The sequence below is a fragment of the Engraulis encrasicolus genome, chromosome 22, assembly GCF_034702125.1.
Source record: "Engraulis encrasicolus isolate BLACKSEA-1 chromosome 22, IST_EnEncr_1.0, whole genome shotgun sequence".
Classification (NCBI taxonomy): Eukaryota; Metazoa; Chordata; class Actinopteri; order Clupeiformes; family Engraulidae; genus Engraulis; species Engraulis encrasicolus.
The window spans coordinates 26,269,951-26,280,789 of NC_085878.1; the positions used below are offsets into that span (position 1 = coordinate 26,269,951).

Consider the following 10,839-nt stretch of genomic DNA (forward strand, 5'->3'; position numbering starts at 1 on the left):
AAAATAATTAATATATATGAGGTGTGATTAATTCTCATGGTATGAATGGTATCGTGTTTGTAAATGGCTCTTGTCACCCTTTTTGTAGACACCCTCAAATAAAAATGTAACCCAGGATAAGAGCTACTGAGCCTATACAGCGAAGATACAGTAGCTAAATAAGGATGGTAGGATATACGGTAGACACACACACACACACACACACACACACACACACACACACACACACACACACACACACACACACACACACACACACACACACACAGACACACACACATACACATACACACACTGAGGTCTGACGATGACCTCTACACACAAAGACAGCCTGACCACTGTTCAAATTCCACCATCACGCAGGTCAAAAAATCTGCACAAATCATTCCTCATCCCTTCGCCATATTTTTGCATATTGTATGTAAGATGAGACTCTCCACACAGAAAAGGGCACCAGAGTAAGGGAGGGAGGAGGAAGGGAGAGACAGACAGACAAGAGACAGAGACAGAGAGAGAGAGAGAGAGAGAGAGAGAGAGAGAGAGAGAGAGAGAGAGAGAGAGAGAGAGAGAGACAGACAGACAAGAGACAGAGAGAGAGGGGGAGAAAAAAAAGAGAGAGAAAACATCAGAGAGCGACAGAGAAAGACAGAGGAGGTAAAGGAAATAGGAGGCAGAGCACAGCAGCACACATCTACATATATAAATATAAAAGAGGGAGCCGGCGAGAGGAGAGCCTTGACTTCAATTGACATTTCAATAAGTGGAGCACGGCATTACCAATCCGTTCCCCAACTTTTCCCTGAAACAATTATTGAAATGGATACCTTCAGGCCATGTATGTTCCGGTTCCCGGGAGTCTTGCCAGCTGAAACAGAAATTGACTAAATTGTAGAACACATCAGGGCCATTTACAAATTTGCTGAAGAGGAATCGTTTAAAAAAAAAAGAAGAGGAAAAGAAATGAGGGTGAATCTGAAATTAGCAGAGAGAGTGATTGAGACGTGGCTGGGGAGAACCAGAGCGGGGACTTAGGGAAAACATAGCGTCCGCCGAAACGACTACAGAACTGGGGTGCCGTGCCGCTCCCAGCTACGTAGCAGCCACAACCACAGCCACAGAGAGAGACCATTTGTATTTATACACTATGCTAAACCTTACACACATGTGGATGAAGTCTTTTGCAGTTTTTTACTCTTTTAGCTGTCAATCTTTTTTTTCTGTTGCCGTACATGAACACAGGTCAATATGTACGTGCACTGCACGTTTGAAGACACATACACATGCACACACAGAGTTGCACTCGCTCACAAGTACATACACACATGATACACACGTCACATACACACATCCATAATTCATTTCAGGCTACAAAGACGCAAGTCGCACAAAATAGCCTATTATAATTGAGACCCACATAACTAGCAGCCCAGAGCATGCGCTATTCCGCAGATGCATTTCTGTCTCTTTTCGAGTCATCAATTTAGCCCCACCTCCCCACCACCTGAGCCAAAGACTGCTTCACTATAGACATGACAGCTTACAATTAACGGCGGACAAAAAGGTGTTTAAGACTCCGAAACGATAATGACTCAGAATAACTGCAGCTCACAGTTGTTTTTTCTGTGGTATTGTGATTACTTTGAGTAATTATAAAAACTTGTAAATTGAAAAGAGGGACTAGTAAGGTTCATTTTCATGAAGACGCAAGGTTATAACCTTAAGGCAAGTAAAATAATGGAGTATTTATCCAGCTGCTCAAATTTACAGAGGAAAAAAAATCTAAAGGATTTAGTCCTTCAGTCCATTCATGTGTCACACAGCCTGGGGGAGGTGAAATGTTATTTAACGGTGACTTTGTGAGACAAGTGTAGTGTGTACAAAAGACTAAGACACTCTCTCTCACACACATACACATACACACTCACACACACACACACACACAACACCAAATACACGCACACACGCGCACACACACACACGCACACAACACCAAACACACCTAATACTAACCTCGAGGAAAGATCTGCAATGGCTCAGGAAGCAGCCCATTGACACGCTGCTCCATAACAGTGTTGCAGTACTACAGAGAGAGAGAGAGAGAGAGAGAGAGAGAGAGAGAGACAGACAGACAGAGAGACAGGCAGACAGACGGACAGAAAGCAGAAGGAGAGAGCAGAGGTTTACAGTAAGTCATTAAGACAGATTTAATTTCCTTTTCATAAAAAAAACCCTCAGAGAGAACTCCGTCATTTCGCAACCCAAATAAATTCAACCGGTCTGGTTAACTCTTACACAGGGTGCACACATACAGTCAACACTCTGTCATTGAGGGGAAGACAGTTTATCTTTTAGAGGGACAGTATAACTGATGTTGGGGTCGAATGCCAATTATCAACTAACACAATCACACGAATAAATTCAACCAGCCTATTTTGCTTTTACAGTACAGAGTGCAAACTTCAGCGATCTTCGTTACTAAGGGGAAGATGGTGTATCTTTAAGACAGGCAGTATAACGGATGACGGAGTCAAATGCCAATCCCCGACTGCCACAATGCAGTCAGTGGCCATTTTGCATTGTCTGTCCATCAGGCTTTCACATCCGGCCCTGAAATGCCTGGGTATCACATTGTCCAGGTAATCTTTCTTTAATGGGGAATTAACTTCGCATTGATCCGAGCTAGCGTAATGCCTTCCAGGTGTTCTCCAATCACACAGCTGTCAAAATAACGACGAGGCCATTTGTTTTAGCAGTGCTGCAATCAAGACAGACAGACCGACAGAAAGACACCCACACACACACACACACACACACACACACACGCACACACACGCACACACACACGCACACACACACGCCTTACTCTGCACTACAAAACTGCCTCAGCTCTTAATTACCTTCTATCCCGGCATTGCCACACACGGTGAAGGTTAACTCACTCACACATAAAAAACAACAACATCAATAGAATGTGGGAGGCAATTTATCCTATTCATAAAAAACACACGCACAAATCCTGCAGCGACTGTAAAAAAGAAAAGCGCTGTAAGTGAGCACTTTAGAAGGAGAGAGAGAGAGGCCTCTGACTCTGCAAACAACAGCAAAAACTTGCAGCAGCCAGCGCCTCCGTTGTCCTTGAGTGGAGTGGAGTGAGGTGGGGTGGAGTGGAGTGGAGTGGGGTGGAGTGGGGGCAAGCCATCTGAGTGACTGATCTTATTGGGGACGTCAAAAATGGGCTGATCGCAGAGTGTGGTGCAGGCCCTTAACAGACCAGCAATCATACCCATATACACACACACACACACACACACACACACACACACACACACACACACACACACACACACACACACACACACACACACACACACACATATTACCACGTAATACAGAGACACAAGCACAGGCACAGGCACAGGCACACACGCACACACAAAACACAACACAAAACACACACCAAAAAACCCCCACCCACACCCACATCCACACCCCAACCTCCTGCCAAAAGAACATTTCAATTGATGTTTCAGTTAACAGCACCATCTGCTTGGAAGCTTGTGCGTGCGTGCCCCCTCCTCCCCTGCCTTTATGAGGGGGGAGACCCCTTGCACATTGACACTGGACCCTGAACAGACCGCCAGCCTGTCAGTCCAGCCCAGAATCACATGCACAGATGGACCACAGAGTGCGCTTGGACAATGATGTGCAGGAAGGGGTCTGTGTGTGTGTGTGTGTGTGTGTGTGTGTGTGTGTGTGTGTGTGTGTGTGTGTGTGTGTGTGTGTGTGTGTGTGTGTGTGTGTGTGTGTGTGTGTGTGTGTGTGTGCGTGGCCATTTTTGGTAGGAGGCTCCAGAGAACGCCAGAGAACATGGCTCGCCTCGGCCAACATCCACGCTCCCTTGCTCTACAAGAACATCTCCACACACACTGTACATGACACACAGCCAGAGAAAGAGAGAGCGAGGGAGAGAGAGAGGGAGGGAGAGAGAGAGAGGGAGAGAGAGAAAGGGAAAAGTAAAGGAAAGGAAAGAAGGAATTGTGAGGGCATGATGGACGGAGAAAGAGAGACAGGTGGAAAGAGAAGAGAGAGAGAGAGAAGGAGGGAGAGAGTAAGAGACAAAGAAAAATAGGAGAGAGGCAAGGACAGAGAGAGAGAGAGAGAGAGAGAGAGAGAGAGAGAGAGAGAGAGAGAGAGAGAGAGAGAGAGAGAGAGAGAGAGAGAGAGAGAGAGAGAGAGACCAAGAGAGCGGAAAGAGAGGTGGAAAGATGAAGGAAGGGAAAGAAAGGAGAGTGACGAAGGGGGAGGGAGAGACAGAGATAGAGAGAGAGGGGAAGAAACGGAATAAGAGAGCGGAAAGAGAGACGGAAAGATGGAGGAAGGGAGGGAGGGAGTGAGGGAGGAAGGGAGAGAGTGCAGCTGTTATTAAAAGGCCTATTTATCATGGCGGCCCCCCTCCTCAGGTTTCATCTCTTCCTGCCCGCCAGCGTTGTCACTAGGCCACACAGGAACAATGCAGCGCCGCTACACACACACACACACACACACACGCCCACACACACACACACACACATACACACACGCGGACAAGCACACACACACACACACACACTCACACTCACACACACACACACACACACACACACACACTCACACACACGCACGCACGCACAGAGAGACAGAGAGAGAGAGAGAGAGAGAGAGAATGGGGAAGTAACAAAGAAGGAGGGACAGAAGGAGAAAAAAGAAAGCGAAAGAGACAAGCACACAGTCCTACACAGACAGCTAAATACATGTAAACATGCCCCCTCCACTCCGTCGCGGACGGTCGGACGGACGGACACACACACACACACACACACGGCAATACACCTTTAATTTTCCACACCACTACTTTATCGATTAGGGGCCCCGCAATTACCCGCTAATCTGTAACAGTGTATTAAAGAAATTCCCCTTTGTTGGACAATAACTAAACACTGTTTGATCACAAACAGCATCCTTCAGCCTGGGGGGACAGGCCGGGGCCCCTGTGCACTTCGCCTCCGCCGCCACCACCACCGAACGCCATTGCCGCCGCCACCTCCGCTACCATGGCTGCCCAGGCCTCATCATCATTAGCAGTCCCCGAGAATAGGACGCTGTTCCTCAATTAGCGCCAAGCGAGCAGCCAGGCGGCAGGGGGATTGTTGTGGGGGAATGAGGTCGCGCGGCTAACATCTGACACGGGTCAGTCTTTAACTTTCAGCCAGAGGAGGAGGAGGAGGAGGAGGAGGAGGAGGAGGAGGAGGATGGTGGTGGTGGTGGTGGTGGTGGAGGCGATGGTGGTGGTGGTGTTGGAGGAGGAAGAGGAAGAGGAGGAGGAGGAGGAGGAGGGAGGTTGTGGTCAGAGGGTGGTGGAGACAGCTTCTTTTCCTCCAGGTTGGATTGGAGGTGGTGGTGAGAGGGGAACTGCTGTGCGATTATAAATGCTCCTGTCTCAGAGGCGTCCGTCCGGGCACGAGCCGTACGGCAGAGGCACCAAAGTCAGACAGTGGCGGAGGCCGTCCTCGATGCATGCCAGCATCCACGCATACGTGCACACATACACACACACAGAGAGACTGGGTCCTAAAGGTATGCATATACAGATACAGCCACGCTCCTCAAAAACAGTGAGTGTGTGCATGTGTCCGACAGCACGCATAAACACATGCGCACACTCTTCATGTGTCGCTTACTTATTTAGTCTTACCACAGGCACACGAGTGCATCCTAAAAATACATTTTATTTCCAGTCATTTACTTAGCTAGTCTGACCACGAGCGATCTACTTTTTTTTAAAGTACTTTTAGCATAGCACGTTTGTCATGTGTATCGTGTAATGTGTATACGCCGGTGTCGTGTGGTTTTGTTTGTTCGTTTTTAACAATTGAATTTGCGGTCGGATCCTCTTAACGGGTTGGCGTGCGGGTCGTGACACCCGTCAATCGAGAGGGAGAGGGCGCGGAGCTGTCATGCGACGAACCAATGGGGAGGTCAGGTCAGGTGATCACCTCCAGCTGATCCCAAGCGGCGCACACACCCTCCCGCGGCATGTTTGACTCACGTGTGTGTGTGTGTGTGTGTGTGTGTGTGTGTGTGTGTGTGTGTGTGTGTGTGTGTGTGTGTGTGTGTGTGTGTGTGTGTGTGTGTGTGTGTGTGTGTTTGGGGAGGAGGAGGGGAGGGCACCAGAGAGAGTATCAGGCATCGCTTGCCTAACCGCTCATCAAAAACAGGGCGAGTCCTTAATTCCTATTAATTCAACTCCAAGGCATCCCCTCATCTGGAATTAATGACATCAAGGCGTACTCAGCCGGTGGAAGAATGCGCGTGCTGCTGCTGGTGGTGGTGGTGGTGGTGGTAGTGGTTTAGGGGTGGAGGGGGTAATGGTGGAAAGGAGGGAGGGGGTGTAATAGTGACGGTGGGTTCAGAAACGCAGGGTCTCAGTGGAGGCCCGAACTGCAATCCTGGCGAAATATATAAAGTAGCGCACGCCTCTGAATATGAATGTGGGCTTTTGCGTTTTTCGCGATTGCTAAAAATGCACTAGTATTGCGTAAGAGGCGTGGTAAAGTCAGTATTATGCCTGATATTACCACTTTCCCCTTCATTCAGCACCTTTCACAGACGGTGTGGATCCCAGGAGGAGAGCAGGCTATTATCGGGAGCAGCAACTCATTTACTCCCAACGCTGTGGAGATCATTGTGCAGCCCAAAAAAATAAATAAAATATAAAATATGTGAGCAAAGCAAAGTGTTTAGGCAAATGGTGTTTGTATGCATTTCAAGCAAGCGTGCATTTAACAGTTTTACAAAGAGGCATCCCCCCCCCCCACCCCTTTTTTTTTCCTGGCCCTTTTCAGACGCCTGACTTACCTCCTGTGTGCTCAGCGTGAAATTCATATACAGGGAAGACTACATTTATTTGTGCAGTCTGACAAATTTGTGGAAATTGGAAATGCAACTGGATATTGTGGACATTAACAAAAAGAAAAAAAAACTAAACCAAAAACAAATTTCACGCAACTGTTTAAAGTATAACAAAAATGTGTTTTGGCATCGTAGCACTAGCAACTATCCTATTGTGGGATAATGACCCCCAAGCACAGAGCACATCACTTAAAGACTTCCATCACCATGAAGAAAATTTATCACAAGTGCACAAAGTTAATGTTTGGCTACACTGTAGCCAGCATCAGCCTTAACAATGACAAAAGATACAACCCAGTTAAAATTGCGTGCATGAGGCTGCATCAGCATCCATCAAAGAATTTCAAGTTTGATACGCGCCATCTAACCAAATCATGGTGAACAAACCAACTAAAATCAAATGAGGTTAACTACATATTTTAAAAAAGTAAAGTGTTTTCCATTGCAAATCAAGATCTTCAATTCCAAAAAGACAAAAGACAAAAGACAAAAGATACAACCATCTTGTGATGATGAGCACAGAATAACAAAAACCAAAAGGAAAAAAAGACAACATTTTCAAGTAAACAATTAAATAACACACAAACACACACACACACACACACACACACACACACACACACACACACACACACTTTCAGATGCTTTTTTTTCAGGAGGACTAGAAAGAGCCCGTGGCTATGGCGGCATCATTGTGGGCTGATGGGGGGTAAAAGACATCCCCAGATGAAAGTAGATTTTGAAAAATTTCTCGGCCCAGGGGGTCTGCTTATTAATGAGGCGAAACTTTAAGTACTGCATAATAAATAATAAAAGTTGATAGTTCATTTAGCTTGCACCGTAGCACACAAACAGAGGAACAATCACAGCCATTACTCCTGATGTCTGCGATATGAACAGTAAGCATTGAGGAACACAAAGGAAGTGTTTGGGGGGGAAACAAAATAAGACCTCTCTGTCGCTAACTGTGAATGTTCCTGCGATCTCTGATATTAGTCTTGCGTGATGTTTTTTACTGGGGAGTGGGGGGCAATGGGCAAGATGATGACAAATTTCAGAATTATTTTTAAGTAATCTCAAATAGGCCAGGCGAAGCTGAGAAATAAATACACACACAGACACACACACAGACGTCAGGTCTCTGAAAACTTGTGCCAGTGCATGCCAAAGGTGACATGTTACCATGGAGACATCAACTGGCACATCAGGCATGTGCAAGGGAGAGAGAGGGAGGGCACACACTCTCTCTCTCCCCCACACTCACACCAACACACACACACACACACACACACACACACACACACACACACACACACACACACACACACACACACACACACACACACAATAAGGAAATCCAGCGCTACTTGTCATCTTCACCAATCTGCTTAGTAATGAGCATATTTTGCCAAGGGCTGAAAAGATCCACAATAATAGATTTTTAATAGCTTTCCCTCCAACAAAACCCTCTCAGCGCTCAGTGGCACAATGAGAGAGGCTATAAATCAAATCTCAATGGTTTGGGGTCAGTAATTATAATTCTGGAGAACTATAAAACTGCACACACTTACACTCATGTTTCTAGAGAGTATTTTCTGCAGATGTTATTTTTCTCCCTATTTTAAGGACCAATTTTTTTCTGTGTCTCATCCTCTGTCTCTCTCGGTCTTGTAAAATGGAGTAAATACACATAAGGAGCGTTTGACTGAAAAGACAGCTAGGATATTTCCACCGGATTTTATTAAATGGAAGAAATTATACTTACGTATGAGAGCATTGCTTTCATTTCTTCGTCACTCCTGACTGTAATTCGATCACCAACCTCATCCTCATCTGCAACACAGAACATTTAAGAGCATCTCCAAAGGCACACAGAAACATGGATCTATACGTAGGCTATAATTATTTGTGATAATAACTCCCATTGGACAAAATACCATGCGACATCATGCACCAGGCATTTTGAAGTACTGACAAGCAATAGTATATCCGAATATCTTCCTTTCTAAGAAGTAAGCTTAATGTTATAACAATTTTTCTATCTTCAAAAGTGTCGTTTTAATACTGCTCTAATAAACATTAGGCTGCATGACCGGTGAAGGATTAGGCTATATTTTTCAAAGCCCCATCTGTTGAATTGTAGTTGCAGCAAGCCAAGTGGTGACACATGCCAAATTGCCACAGCACACATCATGATGTAGGAATGTGATTGGCAATGAACTTACATTCGAATGCTGTTATTGTGGCTTCTGGCATTACATCCCTGATGGCTGCCTGAGGAATGTAAGAGCAAATGGATAGGCTATCACATTACAGAGCACACATCAATATATCTCTTAGTAGCCTAATGTAGGACATATTTAACTCATCTCGTATGCCTCCAGCTTTTACACATAGGCCTAGTCATTTTTACATTATGACACACGTTTGACAGGTTGCACTTCGCAACTAACGATAGCATCTAATTCTCAGAGAGTTCCGAATGTTTACATCTTGCTGCACACACGCGCGCTTATGATCATTTATGAACTGATACCAGCATCTGTGTATGTCGTGTCGCTTTCCAGCCCTTCGCTGACGGTCCAAACTGACATGACAGCATTACATGGCGGAGAAGTAAACCACCACAGCAAAAAGATAACGGTAAACATAAACTATCTAAAGTGGGTACTTACCAGTAAGTCATTAAAACTCAGCATGGATGGGCAATCTACGGCGGAATCCATGTCCCCGCGTGAGGTTCTAATTCGGATGACGATTCCCTCGGTGTCCATGCCGCACAGATTATTTAGAAGAAGTAAAACCATAACAGATGTATAAAAAGAACCATAGCGTAATTGCTGCTAACTAGCTCGATATTTCTCCAGCATTTGTGTTCACATTAGCTGTTGCTGCTTGGTAGCATCTTGTACTGTAGTTAACTACGCCTCGATCTAAAGACGAATCATTGGTCCGACAAATCAGACCGCGAATGACTAGAAAGACAAAGGTTTGTATTTACGAATTAACTAACATGTTATCATTTTTCACTAGCTCTCAAACTATCAACAAATGTCAAACTCTCCGATGCCGGAAGTAAACCGGAAGTCAACTGTGATACACACGGAAACTATTGTCTCTTCCGCTTGTAGTTTTTTGTGTGACAGTCATCTGTAAACCTTTCCCAATTTTGTAATTGCTCAATGTTTAACTATTCCGCACAGTTTTTTCACGACATGATTGACTAAACTTCATATATAGATAGTAAAAGAGAAATACTTGAGGATTTATTTCTATAAATAGACTATTGCTTCTATTTCAATATTTTTCTTTTAGGCTGAAATGGTTGGTTGGCACTGGTAGGCACTTGTAGGCTTACCTGTTATCCAATTTGGTAAGTTTGCATTTGGAAATAAGGTATATCCTGGGATTTTGCAGGTGAGGAAATGTTGTGCATTTGATGTTTGGAAATTGAACATGTAGGCCCTAGCGTATAATAAAGAAAATGTAGGCCTAGCCTACATAACATATCATGGAGAGTTACAAGTTGCATTTAGTGCAAAAATCCTGCGGCAACTGTTTTCTCTCAAGAAGGGGATACATGGTGGGTGCCATTTACTTGCTTTTAGATAGCCTGTCAGTGCTAAGCTATATTAATTATCATTGCCTGACACAGTTTTGTTCCACACATAATTAGACAACTTGACACATGCATAACCAATACCTCTTTAGCCCCTGTAATACCTTCTAGGTGTCTACAACATGCTTGTTTGGGTTGTATTATCCCATGCTTTACTCATGACGGTTTTAAGCAGCATTAGTATTTAAAGATTTCCACTTGGCACAAGTCATTAGTGTTTAAATGAATGTGCAAGAGAGAACACTTAACCCTGTGTTGATTACTGCCTCATC

The 10,839-nt window shown here is 45.0% G+C and overlaps 1 protein-coding gene across 1 annotated transcript in view; it reads right to left on the minus strand.

Moving 5' to 3' along the window:
• The window catches only part of map2k5 (mitogen-activated protein kinase kinase 5), a 90,783-nt gene extending 80,775 nt beyond the window's left edge, over nucleotides 1-10,008 (minus strand). Inside the window, exons 1-5 of the mRNA XM_063188045.1 lie at nucleotides 9,624-10,008; nucleotides 9,174-9,222; nucleotides 8,714-8,781; nucleotides 2,011-2,080; nucleotides 825-865 (exon numbers count right to left, since the gene is read on the minus strand). Coding sequence (XP_063044115.1) covers nucleotides 825-865; nucleotides 2,011-2,080; nucleotides 8,714-8,781; nucleotides 9,174-9,222; nucleotides 9,624-9,755 — 360 coding nt within the window. The 5' untranslated portion in view covers nucleotides 9,756-10,008. The remainder of the gene's footprint in view (nucleotides 1-824; nucleotides 866-2,010; nucleotides 2,081-8,713; nucleotides 8,782-9,173; nucleotides 9,223-9,623) is intronic.
• Nucleotides 10,009-10,839: the final 831 nt, after the last annotated feature.